At 38.7% G+C, this 21,126-nt stretch overlaps 3 protein-coding genes across 4 annotated transcripts; 1 reads left to right on the top strand and 2 right to left on the bottom strand.

The window, feature by feature from the left end:
• The first annotated feature begins 11,025 nt into the window (after nt 1-11,025).
• On the top strand, nt 11,026-12,460 carry LOC137707474 (oxygen-evolving enhancer protein 2, chloroplastic-like). The gene is made up of 4 exons (XM_068446350.1): nt 11,026-11,374; nt 11,555-11,787; nt 11,881-11,931; nt 12,055-12,460. The coding sequence occupies exons 1-4, from the start codon at nt 11,113-11,115 to the stop codon at nt 12,313-12,315; spliced, it is 807 nt and encodes a 268-aa protein (XP_068302451.1). The 5' UTR covers nt 11,026-11,112; the 3' UTR covers nt 12,316-12,460.
• A 472-nt stretch (nt 12,461-12,932) lies between these two features.
• Nucleotides 12,933-18,517, bottom strand: LOC137707473 (WD repeat-containing protein 26 homolog). Of its 2 annotated transcripts, none has more exons than XM_068446349.1 (5): nt 18,382-18,517; nt 16,251-17,132; nt 15,346-15,447; nt 13,930-14,559; nt 12,933-13,309 (listed from the first exon to the last, which is right to left on the bottom strand). In XM_068446349.1, exons 2-5 carry the CDS (start codon nt 17,037-17,039, stop codon nt 13,094-13,096), a joined length of 1,737 nt encoding a protein of 578 aa, XP_068302450.1. In that variant the 5' UTR covers nt 17,040-17,132; nt 18,382-18,517; the 3' UTR covers nt 12,933-13,093. The 2 variants fall into 2 exon arrangements, with proteins under 2 accessions (XP_068302450.1, XP_068302449.1); XM_068446348.1 differs by having other exon boundaries at nt 17,989-18,495.
• Nucleotides 18,518-19,793: 1,276 nt separating this feature from the next.
• Nucleotides 19,794-20,386, bottom strand: LOC137709092 (uncharacterized mitochondrial protein AtMg00810-like). The gene is made up of 2 exons (XM_068448231.1): nt 20,098-20,386; nt 19,794-19,972 (listed from the first exon to the last, which is right to left on the bottom strand). Exons 1-2 carry the CDS (start codon nt 20,384-20,386, stop codon nt 19,794-19,796), a joined length of 468 nt encoding a protein of 155 aa, XP_068304332.1.
• Nucleotides 20,387-21,126: the final 740 nt, after the last annotated feature.

Below are 21,126 nucleotides of genomic sequence, written 5' to 3'. Positions count from 1 at the left end.
AAGAACACATTAAATTCCCATACCTACCCTAAGCTGAGGCAGGGCCTAGTGGTTGCTATCCATTTATAAGTTATTTGATTGTGCAAGCACGAGGACTGTGACTTGAGGATGAGGAGGTAGCATTTATATATGGCACAAAATGCATCCTTATTGGACAATTTGGACACCTCTCATATCTTCCCCATTCTTCTTGTATTGTATTTTGTAACCGAAATTGAATCCCTCGTGAATTTGATTACAATATTTATAAGTACTTAATATTATCTTCATTTGACGGGTAATTATACGTCAAATATGCTATAATAACATTCAAAAAGCATATATGACAATGAAATAGCCAGTCTCAAAATTATGAGACTAGTCAATTGAAATGGAATTGCAAATATGAAATATTAAGTACATGATCACTCACTTGAATTGTAACCTCAGAAGCATTATTGAAACCATGACAAAGATGTTCACAACATGCATGTGGACCTTAATTAAGTACATGAGGTTCACGTGAACATTTGTGAAAAATTAATAAAATTATTTTGTATGGTGTACAATGGACAGGATTGAGTACTACCCAACAGTGAATTGTTTCCTCCTAACTTTATTATTTGTTTTGAAGTCGTAGACTATTGTGTTACTTTTTTAAAGTGAGTCTATCGTGAGAATAAACTATCCGCATAAAAATCTACATTGTTTTCGAACCGAGTTTATTCATTGCTAATGCATTGACATCAGCAACTTGTATCCAGCCACATAATATAACTTATTCAGATAAAGTTCACTAACCGTGTGTACATACGATTGTCTATAACTAACAAGACTTACCGGGTCCTCATTAATCAATGTCTATATTATCTTGTACAATCTAACAATTCAAGAACTTAGTTTAAGTTTATTAAGGTTTATATGACATTGCTTATTACAAAGCATTTGTGCTCATGAACACTGTTGCAAGCAGTGCTTATATTAAAAAGTCGTCAAATTATTATAAATTTTTAGGCACTTATTCATGAAGCATTTATACGATTTGCAAAATGATTTTAAGGGTTTTTTTTTTTTTTTTTTTTTTTTTTTGGGTCAAAGTGCAATTTTTATTACAAACCAAAAGCAATCAAACATACAACAAAAGCCCAATGCAAACACATGGACAAGTGGGCCAAGTCAACACAAAGTACAACAGGGCCAACCAACCGTTGTAGCCCAAATATATAGACGGATTTACAAACTCTAGAAGCAACCATTGCAACCGTCTTCGTCGCAGCAACCTCGATCCATCCAATTCCTCCTCCATAGTCAAGTATCTCCTCTTCAGACATAGCATCCTACCCCGATCAGCTTCATGAGCACAGCCACAAAGTACGGATAGCCAACAACACCACAATGGAAGCCAGCTATTGGGATGAAGTCCGTGGAAGCCCATGAACAACATTGCCGGTAAAGGCAGAGAAGCAGGAGAAGGTGGTGTTGTTGGAAACACCCGAGCCGGTGAAGATGTCGGAGCTCTACACACGATCTTCACAATATTCATGGCTGAAAACCGAAATAAAGATGAACAAAGAAGAGGGACGTCAATTGAGCAAGAGGGATAGAATAAATCTGGGTTAAAAACAGGGGGAGAGAACAGTAGAAGCAAAGAGCATACAAGAGACAAAAAGAATGAAGGAAACGGCGACCGACCCCAACCGTGGCTAGGGTCGGGGCCACCAGATGTTCTTGATTTTTGAAGACTCACACCAGAAGGTGAGAACTACTCTCAATAGGAGAGAAGAACTCCCACTCGAAGAGAAAAGACCATAAGGTGTCCGAAGTCCAGTCAAATATAATTTTAAGTTGTTTTGCTAAACGTATCAACAAGTGCTTTTAACTAGGGTTGGACTTGGCTAGTAACCGAGGGTGAGATGTTGAAACTAAAAACAGAGCCGACTCATTTATTTGAGCGCTTTTTATTGCGTTTAGTCATTGTTTGGGGACTTTTAGGTCAAGGTGGACTTGGGCTTTGGGGGTATCATTTTGCTTCCCCTAGTTCGATTTCATACCAAGTCCTGGAATATCTTGAAAGAATTAGCACATCTTAGAAAATATCCCGTTTAGATCAATGACTCAACGATAGCATGATTAAGTAAATAATGACTTGCTCAAGTAAGGCGTGGTGTGGAAGCTAGAAGTTTATCAGTTTAGCAAGAGAGAGAAAGAGTTTGCATGGTTGCATGATGTTCTAGGTTGGGTAATATGGGCTTCCTAGCACAATAAGAAGACTTCTAATGGCTAGAATGCTCATAGGAAGGTTTAGGAAAACACTAAGGTTGCAGAGGTGATCCTCCCCAAGGTTTAAGGCATTTTTGCCCTTAGGGAGTGAGTTTCCTCGCTTGATGTGGCACAATCTTTAATCTTCTCATACCATTCTATATTGTCTCTCTGGGTTCCCTTGAATTCGTCCCTCTTTTAGGTTTCTGATCTCCCTTTTGTAGATGAATGATTCATATCCAGGCTTCCTAAAGAATCTCTAGTTATGGCGAAGTCTTCTATCCTCTTTCTCCTAGCACAACTGCGACCTTCCCTTTCGGTATAAGACAGCTGAACATCGTTGTTCTCGTGAAGTTTGTGCTTTCCCTAGACATTACTTTCCCAGGCTAGCTTCCATAGGTGCTACTTCCAATAACGTGTCTCTTAACTTTCGTTCAACGTTCTTCTGCGTGAGCTAGGAAGGAAAATCAGCATCTATCTTCATTAAATGCATGCTTTGCTGGCTTTCACATGAACTTAAGGCTTATGATTTGGTTCCTTTCTAACTAGATTAGTTGGCTTGCGAGGGAAAGAAGGAAATTAGGTTCGTTCTCTTTCAAACTCACCCACTTGGACTTCAAAGATTATGAGCTTGGATCTTTGGCCCCTAGCAGTCCAAAGTCTTTCATAATCTTGACTTCATAACCATCCATGCCACGATTCACTTGGCAAGCCTTGGACATGTGACTTGACCTTATTTTAGCATGTCGTGATTTATGCAAACATCCAGTTTAATTACGTAGCATGGCATGGTTGTGGATATTTTCCTTTCTCGATTCTGTACCTTTGCATGTGTTTAGACTTGGCTTGGGGCTTGTATAAATTGAGCTTTAAGACATGATTAGGCTTGCATGTGACATTTTTGGGCCTAACAGTCATCAATTGACCAATTTCAAACAGTTTGATAATTAAATAACTTTATATTTTGATAATTTTTTTGCATAAATAATATTTTTACAGAATTTTGCTCATAATTATAAAATTTTATGAATCAGCGACCAAATGTTTACATTAGGAATTCGTAGGATTCCAATTTTAATTGTTTCGTTAAAGATGTGCATATTCAAGGCAGGTGGGCAACTATATATAAAAGAACACATTAAATCCCATACCTACCCTAATTTGAGGCATGGCCTAGTGGTTAGTTATCCATTTTTAAGTTATTTGATTGGGCAAGCAGGAGGACTGTGACTTGAGGTAGCATCTATATGTGGCAGAAAATTCATTCTTATCGTCCTTCTGGTTTCTTGATTTGGACAATTTGGTCAATTATACGTCAAATATGCTAGTGACTTTAAAAAACATGTATGACCATGTGAGACTACCCAATTGAAATGGAATTTCAAATATGAATTACATAATCAAGGGTTATTATCACTTAATCACCACGAAGTAGTTCAATGGTGACGAATTTCAGGTCTGTATTTCACACGATATGTTTTGGGTTCGATTCCTGACATTGGTGAATCGCAGGATGGTGGCCAGGGGAAGGCTGAAATGTCTCTATAAATCTTCTTAGCTCCCGAATAGGTAGACTACCGTGAGGAAACCACCAGTTAGTCCTTTTTTAGAAAAAAAAAAAAAAAGGGTTATTATCACTTAAATTGTAAGAATAACTAATGAAAAGTCCAAAAAAATCTTTAGTTTTAATGAAAAATGACAAATAAATGTGTAGTGAATAGTATCAGAAAAAGGTAAAAATGTGGTTTTTCATTTAAAGTGAACAATATTGAGAGTATTTTGTTAAAACTCCCTAAATTGTAACCTGAGAATCATCATTGAAATTTGAAACCATGACAATGATGTTCACAGCAGGCATATGGAACTAACTAAAGGAACATGGGATCCACGTGAATATATTGCGGAAAATAAATAAAATGGTTTTGGATGGTGTACAATAGACAAGTGTGGATTTCGCTACTAAGAGCATCTCTAATGTGAGTTTTTATTTAGGGATTATCACCACTAATTTTGAGGACTTATTTAGGGACATTAAGAGAATATTTGGGTCTCTAAAAAAATATTGTATGCAATGGAAGGTCAATAAAGTATAATCCCTAAATGTAGGGCCTAAATATTAAAAAAAAAATCATTGTGCCTTTCATAAGAGTATTGGGGCCATTGATGAAAACTAAAAATCTATCTTGACTATTGATTTCTCAACGGCTCAAAAAAAAATAAAAAAAATAAAAAAGATGTAGGAACGGCTATGAGCATTCACGTGGATAAAAAAACCAAAAAGAGAAGCTGATGTGTAGTATTCACACGTGGGTGGGGTTTGTTTCCCACTCAAAATCAACAGTGGGGCTCACTCTTTAAGTCCCTATTGTAAGGATATAGACAGTGGCTAGGATCATGACAGTTGTCAAAAGATTATAACTCTTAGTTAGATAGTCAGTTAGAGAGTTAGTCTTGTGTATAAATACATCATTGTAATAGCTTGGAGATTAAGAAAAAGAGATTAATACAACAGCTTACTACTTCTCTCTAAAACCTTCTTTCTCTCTCTCTCTCTCTCTTTCTCTCTCTAGTTCTTGATTCTGATTTCCTTCTATAATCTTCCCCTGTCTATATTAACATGGTATCACTCGCCATTGTTGCTTGCGCTGTGTTCTTCGATCCTTCAGCTGCTTCCGCTCATCTTCTTGCTCTGTGATTTGGTGTTGCCGATCGACTATTACCGTGTTCTTGGTTGATTCTTTGGTATCTTCTCTCTCTTTCTACGACTATCGATTTGTGCACACCAGGTGTTTGTGATATTTCTCCTCTTCAATTTCTGTCTCAATTCTGCAAATATGGTTACGGCATCTCAATTACAAATTCTCCAATCGCCTATTACTAGTCTTATCTCTACAATTTCTACCTCTGTGAATGTGAAGCTTGATGATTCTAATTACTTGAATTGGCATTTCCAAATGCAATTGCTACTTGAGGGGCACGGGATCATGAGATTTGTTGATGGCTCCACTCCTTGTCCATCTCGATATGTTCTTTCTAACTCTTCTGCTGTTGATGGTTCGAATTCGTCAACTCAATCTGAGAATAAAGATTATGTTGTTTGGAAGATGCATGATCGGGCCCTTATGCAGTTGATTACTGCAACTTTGTCTCCGGTTGCGCTTTCCTGTGCCATTGGAAGCACAAGTGCTTGTGATCTTTGGACCCGGTTACATGAACAATTTTCTGTTGTCTCTCGGACTAGTGTTTTTCAACTCAAGTCAAATCTTCAAACCATCAAGAAAGGGACTGATTCTGTGTCTCAATATTTGCAGCGAATTAAGGAAGCTCGCGATTACTTGTCCGCGGCTGGTGTTCCTTTTGCAGATGAGGATATTGTTATTCTAGCCCTCAATGGATTACCTCCTGAGTATAATACATTTCGTAGTGTTATAAGGGGTCGTGAGAATGTTATTTCTCTCCAAGAATTTAGGGTGCAGCTTCTTGCTGAAGAATTGATTGTGGACAGTACTGCAAATTCTCATTTTTTGTCTGCCATGATGGCTAATAACTCTGCTTCTAAATCCCATCCCTCTGGTGGTGCTCATTCGGGTTTTTCAGGTTCTCAGCCTGTTTCCTCTGGTGGATTTCGATCTTTTAGTTTCAACAAGAAGGGTAAAAGTAAACCTAATCAGGGCTATCGGTATTCTAATCCGAGTCCTAGACAGCAGTTTCCTAATCACGGTTCCCCATCAGCACCTGTTTTCTCTGGAGTGCTAGGACCCTCACCTTCACAGTCTAGTGGACACTCAGCTATGCAGCAAGTATCTTGTCAACTCTGTAATCAGTTTGGTCACACTGCTCCGTTTTGTAACTCCAAACAGTTGGAAAGACAAGGCTGTCAAATTTGTGGCAAGGCAAATCATACCACCTGGTATTGTTTTTTCAATGACAAAGGTCCCAACTTTGGTGGTCCACCCTACTCTCAGATGTCTCGCCATGAGTATGCTTCTTCCGCACCTACTCAATCCAATATCCAGGCTCTGCACACAGTATCTTCTCAGTCCTCTCCAGCTCCTTCATCACAGATTTGGCTTACTGACTCGGGCGCTACCAACCATATGACTGCTGATTTCAGTAATTTGTCCTTGGCATCTCCTTATCCAGCTACTGAGACCGTGCAAACTGCCAATGGTGAAGGTTTGAAAATTTCACACATTGGTAGCTCTATTATTCAAACACCTGTGAAATCACTCAAATTGAATTCCATTCTTTATGTGCCTCAGTTGTCTCAAAATTTTTTATCTGTTCATCGCATTTGCCTTGATAACAACTGTTGGCTAGTGTTTGATGCTTACTGTTTCTGGATCCAGGACAAAGCCACAGGGAGGGTCTTGTACAAAGGCCACTGCAGTAATGGACCATACCCCATTCCATCCCTTTCCAGTCCATCATTTCTTTCTCCAGGTCATTCTCAAGGGCATTTTAAAGCTTCTGCATTGCTTGGACAGCTTGTTAGCTCTAATCTTTGGCATAGTAGGTTAGGGCATCCTTCAAATACCACTGCCTCTACCATGCTTACTAAGTCTCATATTTCTTGTACAAAGGATAGTGTTCCTATGATCTGTCATAGTTGTCTAGAGGGCAAGTTTACTAAACTGCCTTTTCAGTCTCGTGCACACCAATCTGTAATTCCTTTCGAAACTGTACACAGTGACCTTTGGGGTCCATCTCCATGTAATTCCATTGATGGTTACAAGTATTATGTAACTCTCATTGATGAGTGCACTAGATATTGTTGGTTGTTCCCTCTTGTTAATAAATCAGATTTCTTTGACATCTTTGTTGGTTTCTATTCCTTTGTGCACACTCAATTTTCTGCTTGTATTAAAACTTTGCAAACTGATGATGGTGGTGAATATTGTAGCCATAAACTTCAAATGTTTCTTACCAATAAAGGTATTCTTCACCATAGATCATGTCCCTATACTCCGGAACAAAATGGCTTGGCCGAAAGAAAACATAGACACATTGTTGAGACCACTGTCACTTTGTTACAATCTGCCAAATTACCCTCCTCCTTCTGGACCTTTGCTTGCCAAACTGCTGTCTATCTGATCAATCGCATGCCTACACCAGTTTTGAATAATTGTTCACCATTTGAAAAACTTTTTTGTACTCCTCCTATTTTGACTCATCTTAAGGTGTTTGGGTGTTCTTGCTTTCCTCTTTTAAGACCTTATCTTCAGAACAAATTACAAGCTAAGACCAAAGAGTGTGTATTTCTTGGGTATGCCTCAAAGTATAAGGGGTTCATTTGTTTTGATGTGTTACAAGGTCGGTTCTACATTTCTAGACATGTCGTGTTTGATGAGTCTAAATTTCCCTACTGTCACCCGTCTGCATTACGAAAGTCCACACCTGTGACATCACCTACCTCTCGGCCATACTCACCACTTCCAGTTCCTAATATGGACAATGTCCTAGTTCATTTACCCACACCCCCATCTAGTACTTCATCCTCTCTACCTACTGAGCAATCCCCTTCCTCAACCAGTATCTCTTCTCAGTCCATTACTGTTCCTGCAAGTTCTATTTCTCAACTCCCTGTGGACTCTGAATTTAGTCCGAACTTACTTCCAGTGGTGTTACCAATTGCTCCACTTAATATGCATCCTATGCAAACTAGAAGTAAGAATGGAATCATTAAGAAGAAGGCCTTTCTCAGTCAAGTGGCTGCATCTTCTGATGTTGATTTATCTTTGGTGGAACCTGCAACATATAAATCTGCAATGATGATACCTGTGTGGTCCAAAGCAATGCAGGAAGAGGTTGATGCATTGCATAACCAACACACTTGGAGTCTTGTACAGTTGCCTCCTCACAAGAACCTTGTTGGCTGTAAGTGGGTTTTCAAACTCAAAAAGCACTCCGATGGGACAGTGGCTCGGCATAAAGCTCGCCTTGTTGCTAAAGGGTTCAGTCAAGAGCCTGGTTTGGACTATGGTGAAACCTTTAGTCCCGTGGTTAAACCAACCACTGTCAGGTTAGTTCTAGCCTTGGCAGCTCACTTCAATTGGACTCTTAGACAGTTGGATGTCAAGAATGCGTTTTTGCATGGTTTGTTAAATGAAGAAGTGTACATGGCTCAACCTCCTGGTTTTGGCGATCCTGCACATCCTGATTTGGTTTGTAAATTGCACAAGTCTCTATATGGATTGAAACAGGCGCCTAGAGCCTGGAATGACAGGTTTACCAGCTTTCTTCCCTCTCTTGGCTTTCAATCCACATATGCTGATTCTTCTTTATTTGTTAAGCTTGCTGGCAGTGACATTGTGGTCCTTCTCCTCTATGTCGATGATATTATTCTTACTGGCAGTTCTCAGTCAGCTATTCAACAAGTGATTACCTCTTTAACTTCTGAGTTTGACATCAAGGACTTGGGGGATCTTCATTATTTTTTGGGCATTCAAGTTCTCAAAACTGCTACGGGATTATTTTTGTCTCAGTCCAAATATATACTGGACTTGTTGCAGAGAGTTGAGATGGTTGATTGTAAGCCATGTGATACCCCTTGTTTGCCTTCCAATCGGTTGGTTAAAGATGATGGCACTCCTTACAATAATCCAACAGCATATCGCAGTATAGTTGGAGCCTTACAATATCTCACCTTCACTCGACCGGACATTGCATTTTCAGTTCATCAAGTCTGCCAGTTTATGCAATCTCCAATGGTGTCGCATTTTACTGCTGTCAAGAGGATTTTGAGGTATCTAAAGGGGACACTGTCTGCTGGCATCTCTTATACTCGAGGAGATTTACTACTGAAGGCATTTAGTGATGCCGATTGGGCTGGTGATCCTAATGATAGGCGTTCTACCACTGGTTTGGTTGTCTTCTTCGGTAATAACCCTATTTCTTGGTCCTCCAAGAAACAACCCACTGTTTCTCGTTCCTCGACGGAAGCCGAATACAGAGCTATGTCTACTACATCCGCTGAACTTGATTGGATTCAACAACTCCTGGCTTTTATGCATGTCCGACCTGCTGTTCCTCCTGTTCTCTTCTGTGACAATCTGTCTGCCATAGCCTTGTCCTTTAATCCGGTTCAACACCAACGCACGAAGCATATTGAGATCGATGTACACTTTGTGCGTGAACGGGTTGCTAAGAAACAACTTTGTGTTCAGTTTGTCTCATCTCGAGAACAATTTGCAGATATTTTAACTAAGGGTCTTAGTGCTCCTCTTTTTAAGTCTCATTGTTTCAACCTCATGCTCGGATCATCCCCTCATGAGTTTGAGGGGGCATGTAAGGATATAGACAGTGGCTAGGATCATGACAGTTGTCAAAAGATTATAACTCTTAGTTAGATAGTCAGTTAGAGAGTTAGTCTTGTGTATAAATACATCATTGTAATAGCTTGGAGATTAAGAAAAAGAGATTAATACAACAGCTTACTACTTCTCTCTAAAACCTTCTTTCTCTCTCTCTCTCTCTTTCTCTCTCTAGTTCTTGATTCTGATTTCCTTCTATAATCTTCCCCTGTCTATATTAACACCTATAAGCAGCCTCACATTTGAGGATTATTTGAGGTATCTAGCGATTTTCTATATATTGAGATACTTTGAGGTCTTCTATTCCAACCCATTGGAAGCCTTTTGTCCCTACATTTATGGACAATACGGTTGTAGAGACTCCATTTAGCATCCCCATTGGAGATGCTTTAAGTGGGTCTGATCTAGCATCAAATCGTTTTAACTCAACCTCCTAACTTTATTACTTTGAGTGAAATTAGATCGATACTAATTTTAGGTGAAGTTTTATCTCAAAAAGTTTAGAGTTATTAGGAACAAGTCACTTACTTAACTTGTAGACTATTGTAATATTTTATCGAAGTGAGTTCATTGTGAGAATAAACTATAAAATCTACATCATTTTCAAACTAAGTTTATTCATTGCTACTACATCCACATCAGCGACTTGTATGGAACCACACAGTCGTAACACAATATAACTTATTCAGATAAAGTTCACTAATCGTGCGTACTTATGCTTTCCTCTTGCCTCTAGCTTTCAAGACTTACCGGGGTCCTAATTAATAAATGTCTCTATTATTATCTTGTACAATTTAGCGATTCAAGAACTTAACCAAGTTTATTGTTGACACAAAAAAAAAAAAAAAAAAAAAAACGGAAATAACTTAACCAAGTTTATTAAGATTCATATGACATTTCTTATGAGAAAGTATTTGTGCTCATAAACACTTTTTCAAGAAGTGCTTATGCACGTAAAATTAAGGCGCTTATTCATAAAGCATTTATACGACTAGCAAAATGCTTTAAAGTTGTTTTGCTAAACGTATCAAGAAGCGCCTTTAACTAGGGCTGGACTTGGCCAATAATCGAGCCCGAGATGCCGAAGCTGAAAACGAAGCCTTCGGTTGAGCCATTTTTATGCCAACACCGCCCCGCAACCAAACCAAACCAAACCGATCATGTTGATCAACCAACTTCAACGGTGTAGTTCGGCCGGCCACCGGGCTTGCTGTTTAGAGGAGAGATTAAGGCCTTCAAAGGAAACCCAAAACTAAATAGGCCCATTACTCCGATGGGCCTCCAACAGAAAACATTACAAATGTCCAAAGTGCAAATGCACGACTTGGAAACAAAATCATGTACAAAAGCAAAATAAGAACAATGCCACGTGTCACCAATGAAAACCCCTACAACCTTATCCCACATCAAATCTAATCTTCCAAGTCATCCAATTCCCTGATCCTATATCCAAAAATTAACCAACCATTTCCCTCCACATATCCAAAAGCCAAATTTTCCTCGGCTCACATTTCTACACCACACTTTGAGACAATCACAAAGGGGAGAGAGACTGAAGGAAATGGCCTCCACTGCATGCTTTTTGCACCACCATGCACTCACTACCGCCGCTTCTGCCCGGCCCTCATCGTCTTCGCAGCGCCAAGTGGTGAACATCAACAAGCACAACCAGGTTGTGATCTGCCGGGCCCAGAAGCAGGCCGCCGGCCAGGAAGAAGAGAGCGGTGCTATCGTCTCGCGGCGGTTGGCTCTCACAGTCCTCATCGGTGCTGCAGCCCTCGGCTCCAAGGTCTCCCCAGCTGATGCAGCTTATGGCGAATCAGGTACACATGCACTCACTTACAAAATGTTCTCTTGTCAGACTGTCTAGTTAATATACAAGATGTTCTCTCATCAGACAGTCTTGCCAACACGAACAATACTAATAACATAATCCGATCCGTGTATAATGTGTTCGTTCTTGATCAAAGTGACTTATAATTATTGACGAAATGCACACGCAGCCAATGTCTTTGGAAAGCCCAAGTCGAACACAGACTTCTTGCCATACTTTGGAAAGGGATTCAAGCTATCCATTCCTTCAAAATGGAACCCTAGCAAAGAGGTTGAGTACCCCGGTCAAGTTCTTAGGTACGAGGATAACTTCGACACCACGACCAACGTGGCCGTCACAATCACCCCAACCGAGAAGAAGTCCGTCGGCGACTATGGCCCCCCTGAGGAATTCCTCAATCAGGTGTGCTAGCTTCTCCTTCTTTCCGATGACAGTGTGAAACATGTTCCTCTCAATTTGCTTACAATTCATTTTTATGATGCGGGTTTTTCCTAGGTGGACTATTTGCTAGGCAAACAAGCTTACTTTGGCAAGACTGAGTCCGAGGTAATTCGTTGTGTAACACGCCCACACACATTCCCAAATTTGTTCCCAAATTAACTCAATAGAACAGCATAATGGTGGCTACTGTGTGAGTTCTTATGGAATTCGAGTTTGAACATGGTATAGGGTGGTTTCGACTCGGGCGCAGTGGCCACAGCCAACATATTGGACAGTTCTAGCCAGGTGGTTGACGGAAAGCAGTACTACTATATATCTGTGTTGACAAGGACAGCAGACGGAGATGAAGGAGGCAAGCATCAGCTTATCACAGCCACCGTGAAAGACGGCAACCTCTACATTCTAAAGGCTCAAGCTGGAGACAAGAGGTGGTTCAAGGGAGCAAGGAAGTTTGTGGAGAGCACTGCATCTTCTTTCAGTGTTGCATAAGAACTTATCTGAGAGGGTTTGTATAATGTATATTACCTTAATATTGTAAGTGCTTCAAAGTTGGTAATAATCGAGGAAATGGTTGAGCATATATAATTGTTTCGTGGTATTAAGAGAAGGCCCAATTTTCTCTCTGCTTGCTTAATTCACAGAGATCACGACCTCGAATTCAAGCGGTTAAGAGCGTTTACCTCGCACATCAAAGTACATTTGTTCGGTTCTGTCGTTTGTATCATTGTGAAACTTCATAAATGGTATTGCATTTAAACACCAATTGCCATATGGAAACTTACACCATTGAAGAAGAATCTAAAGAGATTCAGAACAGTTCTGCATAAACCAGACAGCAATACGTTTCCCTCTGAATGCATTAAGTAGGAAGCTTGCATCACAAGAATGCCCCAATCAATTAGGGTTTACCTCTACAGCCAAAAGTACTGGATTTATGATGAATGCAAGTCCTAACTAGCTTATGAAGTCCAATGTTTTTCCACAGTATATATCTGATCAAAATCCCGACTACAGGGCACGCTTCCGAAGAACGAGTAACTAATTTGCCCAAGGCAATTTCTCATGCACAGAAGTTCAAAAATCGATTAAAAGAAAACGAATCAAGATAACAAAATGAAATAGTAAATTTATTAATACTTGCTGCACAATCCTCATGCTTTGTTTGACGTGAATGTCTGATTTTTCGACGATGATAAAGGTATATACATAAAAGCAATGGTCAGAGAAAGAAATAATAACCAGAGATTAGCTTTTCGAAGTTTTTTTTTCATGTTCCTCCATTGCAATAATGGATGCCATTGCTGTGTGCACCCCTGTGTTTTACTGTTTGCTCGCCTAGGCCCCATATTCGAATTGTGCGGTCATCACTGGCAGAGGCGAACATGTGCGGATTTGCTGGATTCCAGCTGACACAATTAACAGCTCCAGAATGGCCCGGCAATACCTCTATCAGCTCCCCTGAGCCTCTCTGCCATACATAAACCTGCAGAGTGAAACCATTGATTAGCACTCTGAAAGGCGAATGACGAGCAATCTTCAAAGCATTTATGTACAATTCCTCATGTGATGTCCTCTTAATGCCATTGGTCATGTTGACCTCACCGTACAGTGACAGTCGAGATGATCCACAACATCCCGAGTAAGCAAAGGCATGAATGAACAGATATCCAACAACAAAAAAAAGGGATTAAACTAACAAATAAACATCTGCTTTCTTAACTTAGCCTCCATGCCCTGGCACTGAGCAAGTAAAGTGGTTCAACCCTCAATGTAAACAATACACATGAAAGTTAAAAGAATAAACGAGGAGCCAGTCTCATCTGTCATTAATGAAACTGCATCAACTAAACTACATTAACGATCATATCTTTTACCCACAAAACAGCAGGATAGAATACACATAACTAATAACGGATTTAAACATGAACATGTATATGGCTCTTAAGTGATATGTCCAAACATGAACCTGATTAATTATACGACATTGACGTTATTCAAAAGAAAACATAAGCAAAAATAATGCTTCAGCATCATTCTTCTAGTTCTGCGTATGAAGTCTAAACTAAAATCAAAGAGGGCTCAGGATGTAACAAAAATCTTTACCTGTGAATCCTCACTACCGCTAGCAACAAAAGCTTCTTCAAGTCCACCAAAACAAGACCTGATTACAAATCGGGTGCGTTTGTGACCTTTGTACTTAGCAACAGGCTTGATTTCACCTTCTAAGTTCCAGAGATGGATTTCTTGGTTCAGAAGAGTAACCAACAAGAACCTATTATCTCTTGATAATGAAAAAGATGTTATAGTTTGATTTTCTTCAATTAATGTCTCAACTTTGGCTTCCCGGTCAAGGAGTAATATAGCATTATCTCTACAAGTGCTTATAAGCTGCTTGCCATCACTAGTTATTTCCAAATCAGAGATTCTTAAAGTTCGTTGGCCTTTCCAACACTCCAGCTCTTTCCCATCCAACTCCCACATGCAGATACTCTTGTCACTGACACCAGAGAATATACATTTCCCGTCTGGAAACCATCCACAGGACACCAAACCAACACCAGGTTTTTCATAAACATGGAGACATTCACCAGAAGAAACATCCCAACGCCGGACAGCCTCCTCCACTCCACAGGTGAGGAGTTGATGGTCATCAGGACTCCATGAAACTGAGGAAACAGGTTTCTGGTGACCAGATAGTCTATGCTTTAAAGTAACCCCACCATTCACATCAACCTATACCCCAACAAGAAGATTAGGGTATAAAACTTCTCAGATAATAGGATCAAAATAAATGACAAAGAGAAAGCGGTATAACGTTAAATAAGAATTACGCGCTGAGTTACCCAACCTCATTGATATTTTCTTTTAAATGTTTTGTATTGCAAGTTGCAACAATATACAACATGCATATGTTAGCCACGATTTGAGCTCAGATAGAAATTGAGCATGCCAAGCTCAGCCAAGTACAGCCCATTCAACAGTACGGTGAAATTTGACCATATCTAATGTATGTAACATATTATTTTCTTCTTTATGCAACTCAACATATCTATGGATCATACGTCATGTATTTATCCCAAATGTACATATTCCAACCTCAAAGATTCTCCCAACCAAGATGAGGTTATGCAGGTTATAAACAGAAATAGTTGAACATACAAATCCTTATCTTACGGCCATTAGTTGGAAAAGTGTCTTCTAAGGCTGCAGATACACACACAAACAATAACAATGTTCGAAAAAAGGAAAGAAATGGTGAAATGAAAACCAATTATATCGCTTATGTTTCATGCACTTGCAAACAATTTAAGTCAGGGCACCACATAATGAGTATATATTTATTATTTCATGAAACAGAAAACAAGCATGCAACAGTGTGAAAAGAGATGGAAGGTCAACATGGAAACTACATATGAAGAAGGAAGCAGCAGAGAGTGATCAATTTTCTATACAAGACAGCATTTATAGATGCACGCAGACACAAGATTAAGAGTTAGTTCCATATGATATTAAAGTTACCTCCCATATGATTGCTGATCGATCACTTGATGATGAAGCTAAGTACTTCCCATTGTGTGAAAATTGCAGAAACCAGACTTCGTCATTGTGTGCCTGTAATATCTGTAAAATCAAAAGTGATAAGAAAGTTATAGAATAAAATAAAAATGACCAATTTGTACAGCCTAATTCAGAGTAGCATGTATAAACGTAAGAGTGGGTAATCTAGATTCTAGACAAGGTAAATAACATCTCTACAATAAAAGCACAACCATGAGAGAGATTAATCTTCATTAACATAACAAGTCATGGAACCAGAAGATAGCAAAAATGTAGGCCAACAGAAAAAAAAAATCAAGTCAATAAAGATGGAATCAAACATCAACTAAGTGGTGCCAGTTACAGAAGCACTTGATACATTGTAAAAAAACCATGGGTTGCACTTTCTCGTAAACTTTAAAGGTTGGAGAATGAAACTCGGGCTTTACAGTTTTACCCATGTGCTGATAGAATACACACACCTTCTGGTATTGTACACCAATTTTACTCATGGTTTATGAAATGCTAAGGATAATACCACATACTTTTTACTGACCCCTACATTTACTATTTTGAGGCCATACTAATTGGAAGGACTAAAAGAACAAGACTGGAGAAGATTCCTCTAACTTATCAAACAGAAAGGCTAGACGCTTCTCACGGTCGATAAACCCCTGTTAAACCAAGACTGATTAAATCATCTTAGCTTACCCCAGATTGTGATCCATTCACTAATATTACTTAACTTCAAGATATTAAGATGAGACAACTCAGATCAAAATAAAGGAAGAACAAAATTTTCATACACCTTATTTTATATGACCAAATCAGTAAACTTGATAAGTACACAAAGCTATTATAAAGCTTCAACCAAATCTTGTTCCAACCTGTAATGTTTGAGAAGGAATTTGCTCTTTCCCACACCGATGATCAGTGTACAATGACATTTCCTCGTTCAAGGTGTTGTGAAAACTGCAAGCATCACGTTGTAAGACAAGGGCCTGTTCAACCAAATGTTCCAACCGTCTGTCAAGTATCATAACTGTTGGGGGAAGCAGTTTCTGCAAGTCCTCCAGTAACTTTGACCGAGACTTGGCCCGCACAATGTTCTTACCGGGAGTCCCACCAAATGAAGGAGAAACTATGCAGGAAGAAAGCTCGCGAACTCTACTACCATTGATGCAGAGAGGCACAATCTCAGTCCTCAATGTCTTCAATGCATCCATGTCTTTTTCTTCATCTAGAAGTTCAAAGAACTTCTGCTCCAATATCATAAAGGTGGCTGATTTAGCAATGTTTTCATCAGATAGACCAATTTTTTGCAATGTGTCGACACTTCCATCCCAGTTTCCATCCAGAATTTGCTGCATAAAGAGATTTACCACAGAAGAATGCAACGGTATCCCAGACTCTTCTTCCAAATGAGCACCACTTTTCTTATAGCCAAGAGAATACAGCGCCTTAGCTATTAGTCGAACAAATTCCACCCTCTTAATAACTCCTTTTGAACCAACAACCTGTTCGTCCCCTTCAGATGGTAGGGGCCGAGCCATCAAGTCTCTTGAAGAGCCAGCCACAGGCTCTGCACAAGATGAACCGTTGGAAAGTCCTTTCAATTCTCCAGCGGATAACTTCATGCGTTTTGTTGCTGGTTCTTCATCTCCCACACCTCCCATGAAATGTGCACCTCAGCCCATATATTATTACGACAGTAGAGAAGCAAGAAGCAGGTATTTTCAAACAGCCAGTTGAAGACAAGAAACAAAATCCTGCATACAGTAAAAAATGGTAATGAACATCTAATAGCTTCAGTCCATCACTCACAGCATCAACATCTCTAAGATGAGTACACAAAAGAAAGAACCCAATCATACAAAATCTACCTTCTAGTGAAACCAAGAGGACATGTAAGATTATAATTAAACTGAAGCTAAATTCTGAAATGTAACTTCATGGTCTAGTTTCAGCCTTTCCCAACTAAATCGTGACTGGATGAAGAAAATCAATAATTCCGGTTTACACCACGGAAATTTATTCTGATTATCCAGTACATACACAAAAAGACAAAAAGAAATCAAATAGTAAATGATTAAGTTATGAGAAAGAAAATGCCCTTCTACATAGAGTATTAAAAGCCTCTTTACAAGATGAATTCTAACTAGAATCACTAAATTTTTTACCGCCAATGACAAAAAATTTACGATTTCAGCAAGTCCATTCAATGACTTCAAGGTTGAGTCAAAGATAAAAGCAAAGGAATCATAATTGACTGATCCACATTCTAAGATCGATAATGCACATCAATAATCAAACTATTGGTACCACGAATCGTGAAGAGCTTAACAACAACACACTAAACTGATGATATACCACTTAAGGAAACAGAAATGCTAACATTTACCAAGAAATGTAAAGACAACGTTTTCAACACCTAAAAAAAATGACATCTTAGTGATAATAGATCAAAACCCACATCAGATACAATCAAAATAGCAGAATCCTACTATCTTAGCAATCAAAACAAACCGAAACACGAAATCTGACATCGAAAATTGTGGATATGAAAAAACATATGAACACATAAGAACAAAAACCCATTAAGTTCAGCAAGAAATGAGAACCAACCAAGAGGATTAGAAGCCGTCACAAGAATAACCCAATTAAGAAGCACAAACAAAGCAAAATCCAAGATACCCAGAAACCGATTCGGGGTTTTGGAACCGATTCCGATCAAAAGAAGAAAAACCCAATACAGAAACGCCCTCAGAATTGAAGAAATCAATGATGGGTATGAGGAAGAACGGGAGAGCAAAGCATCCAAAACCAAGACTTGCTTTTCTCCAACTGTCGGCAGATTAAAAGTAATATAGGCGAGAAAGCAGCAGATTAAGGCGATAATTATGCCAAAATTATGTTAAAAAAGAATGAGCAGATTGCAGATTATAATCAATGGCAAATGGGTTTATGGGATTTGGGGATTTTGAAGGGATGAATAAAGTATTTAGATATACCAGGTACCTTTGTCGTATAACACACTGAGGGTTTCTCTTTTGCGTGGAGGAAACCACCTCAATGGGGCTATATTTTAGAGAGAGAGAGGAGAGAGAATCAGAGAGATGAGCCTTGCAAGTTCTACTTGTGCTGCCTTCACAATCTTCACATTTAGAGGCTTTTCGGCCTAAACTGCAGATTTGCTGACTTGGCTGTTGACCACAGTTCAAATTTGGGCCAATATCATTGTGATTTGCTGTAAGTTGGGCTGGGCTTTCATGTTAACATATCTTTTATTTTCAGACGACAAACTTACTTTATTAATTATTAAATACGAATCGATACATTAATCCCATTAAACTATACCATATTTGAACGCAATTATATTTTTTTGGTAGATCAAAAGGTGATATACGGAAGTTACTAGACAACTAAATACCATAGTCTAATAAGAGATTTTAAGTTCGACTCAAGGAATGACAACTTCAATACTTTACTATTAAGATTGTCCCATTATATATACATTGACAAAAAATTTCATACCTATTCTATTGAAGAATGTAAAGTCCTGCATCAAAAATTCAACTTAATTAGTAATGAATCGTTGGACGATAAAACTTTAACATGAGAAACCAAAGTAATAAATGTTGGAAACTGGAATTATCTTAAACGTAAAAGGATACTTGAACAAAAGCATTTCATAGTGCTTCAATATTGTAGTTTTTCTCTTCTCATATATCTAAAAACAAAGCTTACAACTTAAATAGAAAATAACAATCTCCACGATAACCCTTAGCACAACATGTGCAGATTTTGTGGAGTTCAACTACCGTAAGCAACGGAAGCAAATTTGAACGTGGTGAACAGACTCAACCACAAACTCTTACGATCTAAGACTCCAGCTTGACTTGGACTCTATGTTGCCATGTCAGCTTTATTTAATTAAAAACTAATTAAACATATCTAAATAACTTTCAACACCCTCCCTTAAATTGATTTTTACAGAAAAAAAAAAAAAAAAAAAAAAAAAAAAAAGCAGTTTAGGATTTCTCCACCATCACATAATCATCTTCCTGATCAATGCTTCGAAGTGAACAAACTTCTAACATGCTTCTCAGCTTCTCAAATGTAAGCTGCTTCAAAAGGCTTAGTTAAGATGTTTGCAACCTGCTCCTCACTCTTGCAATATTCCAGTTCAATCTTCCCATCTCTACACAGATCATGTGGAAAATGAAAACGAACATCAATGTGTTTACTTCTCCCATGCATGACTGGATTCCTTGATAGCTTGATAGTTGACATATTTTCGCAGTAGATGGTCGTTGGTCTATTTTGAACATCACTAAGCACTTCAAGCATTTTTTTTCAGCCACATGGCTTAACAGGAGCTCAAAGCTGCTGTTTCTTCTATTGAGGAAAGTGTCACAATCTATTGCGTTTTAGTACCATGATACTGCACCAGAGTTAAGTAGAAATGTGTGCCCATAAGTGCTTTTACGATCATCTATATCACCTGCATAATCACTATCTGTGTACCCAATAAAACCATAACCATCTTCCCTTTTATAAAACACACCATAATCAGTTGTCCCTTTTACATACCTGAGAATTCTCTTCACTGCATTGAGATGCATTTCAATTGTTTTTACATATATCGGCTTACTAGACTCACTGCATACATGATGTCAAGCCTCGTGGAGGTTAAGTACATGAGACTGCCAATGATTTGTTTGTAGAAAGTACTGTTAACGTCCTTCCCACCTTTGTCTTTGCATAACTTTAAACCGACTTCAACTGGAGTTCCAAATGGCTTGCAATCATCCATCTGAAACCTTTTAAGAATGTCATGCACATTCTTTTTCTGGTAGATGAAATTACCAGCAGTAGTTTGAATGACTTCCAATCCAAGATAATAGTGCATTAATCCTAGATCAGTCATTTCAAACTCCTTCATCATAGACTTCTTAAATTCATCAAACATTTTAGCATCATTTTCAGTGAATATCAAGTCATCAACATACAAGCACACCATGAGTAGTTTACCTCCTTCCTTAGTCTTGACATAAAGAGTGCTCGAAGGGACATTTGTGAAATCCAAGCTTAGCAAAGTGAGCATATATGCAACTGTACCAAGCTCGAGGTACTTGTTTCAGTCCATAGAGTGCTTTCTTCAGTTTGAACACATTTTCTTCTTCTTTTTCTCTCATAGCCAGGTGGTTGATCAATGTACACCTCCTCTTGCAGGTTGCCATGCAAGAATGCTGACTTTATGTCTAACTAAAAAATTGACCAAGAATTTTGAGTTACGAGAGAGATCACCAACCTGATCGTGTTATGCCTTGTAACTAGGGTAAACACCTTTTTGTAATCAATGCCATGTTTCTGCCTGTAGCCTTTAGCTACCAAATGAGCTTTGTGCTTGTCAACTTTGTCTTTTTCATTCAACTTTGTTCTAAACACCCATTTAACACCAATGGTTTTCTTTCCCTTTGGAAGATCAGTTAACTCCCAGGTTTGATTCTTCTCAGTAGACTTGATTTCATTGTCTACCAAACAAGCTTTGTGCTTGTCAACTTCACCTTTTTCGTTCAACTTTGTTCTAAACACCCATTTAACACCAATGGTTTTCTTTCCCTTTGGAAGATCAGTTAACTCCTAGGTTTGATTCTTCTTAGTGGACTTGATTTCATTGTCCATTGCTTCCCTCCATTTCTCCTCTTTAACAGCCTCATTATATGTGATTAGATCACTGTCTACAAATAATGCAAAGTG

The sequence above is a fragment of the Pyrus communis genome, chromosome 11 (assembly GCF_963583255.1).
Source record: "Pyrus communis chromosome 11, drPyrComm1.1, whole genome shotgun sequence".
NCBI classification, from domain to species: domain Eukaryota; kingdom Viridiplantae; phylum Streptophyta; class Magnoliopsida; order Rosales; family Rosaceae; genus Pyrus; species Pyrus communis.
This window is presented reverse-complemented; position numbering and strand designations above follow the sequence as displayed.

Excerpts from the sequence above, each read along its gene's own strand:
- LOC137709092 (XM_068448231.1), bottom strand. The coding sequence starts at position 20,386 with ATGGTGTGCTTGTATGTTGATGACTTGATATTCACTGAAAATGATGCT. Across the intron at positions 19,973-20,097 it reads AGGTGGGAAGGACGTTAACA|TGAAGAGAATTCTCAGGTAT; the intron begins GTACTTTCTACA and ends ATCTCAATGCAG.
- LOC137707473 (XM_068446349.1), bottom strand. The coding sequence starts at position 17,039 with ATGGGAGGTGTGGGAGATGAAGAACCAGCAACAAAACGCATGAAGTTA. Across the intron at positions 15,448-16,250 it reads TTCCTTCTCAAACATTACAG|ATATTACAGGCACACAATGA; the intron begins GTTGGAACAAGA and ends TTGATTTTACAG. Across the intron at positions 13,310-13,929 it reads GCGGTAGTGAGGATTCACAG|GTTTATGTATGGCAGAGAGG; the intron begins GTAAAGATTTTT and ends TTCACTCTGCAG.
- LOC137707474 (XM_068446350.1), top strand. The coding sequence starts at position 11,113 with ATGGCCTCCACTGCATGCTTTTTGCACCACCATGCACTCACTACCGCC. Across the intron at positions 11,375-11,554 it reads TGCAGCTTATGGCGAATCAG|CCAATGTCTTTGGAAAGCCC; the intron begins GTACACATGCAC and ends ATGCACACGCAG. Across the intron at positions 11,932-12,054 it reads TTGGCAAGACTGAGTCCGAG|GGTGGTTTCGACTCGGGCGC; the intron begins GTAATTCGTTGT and ends AACATGGTATAG.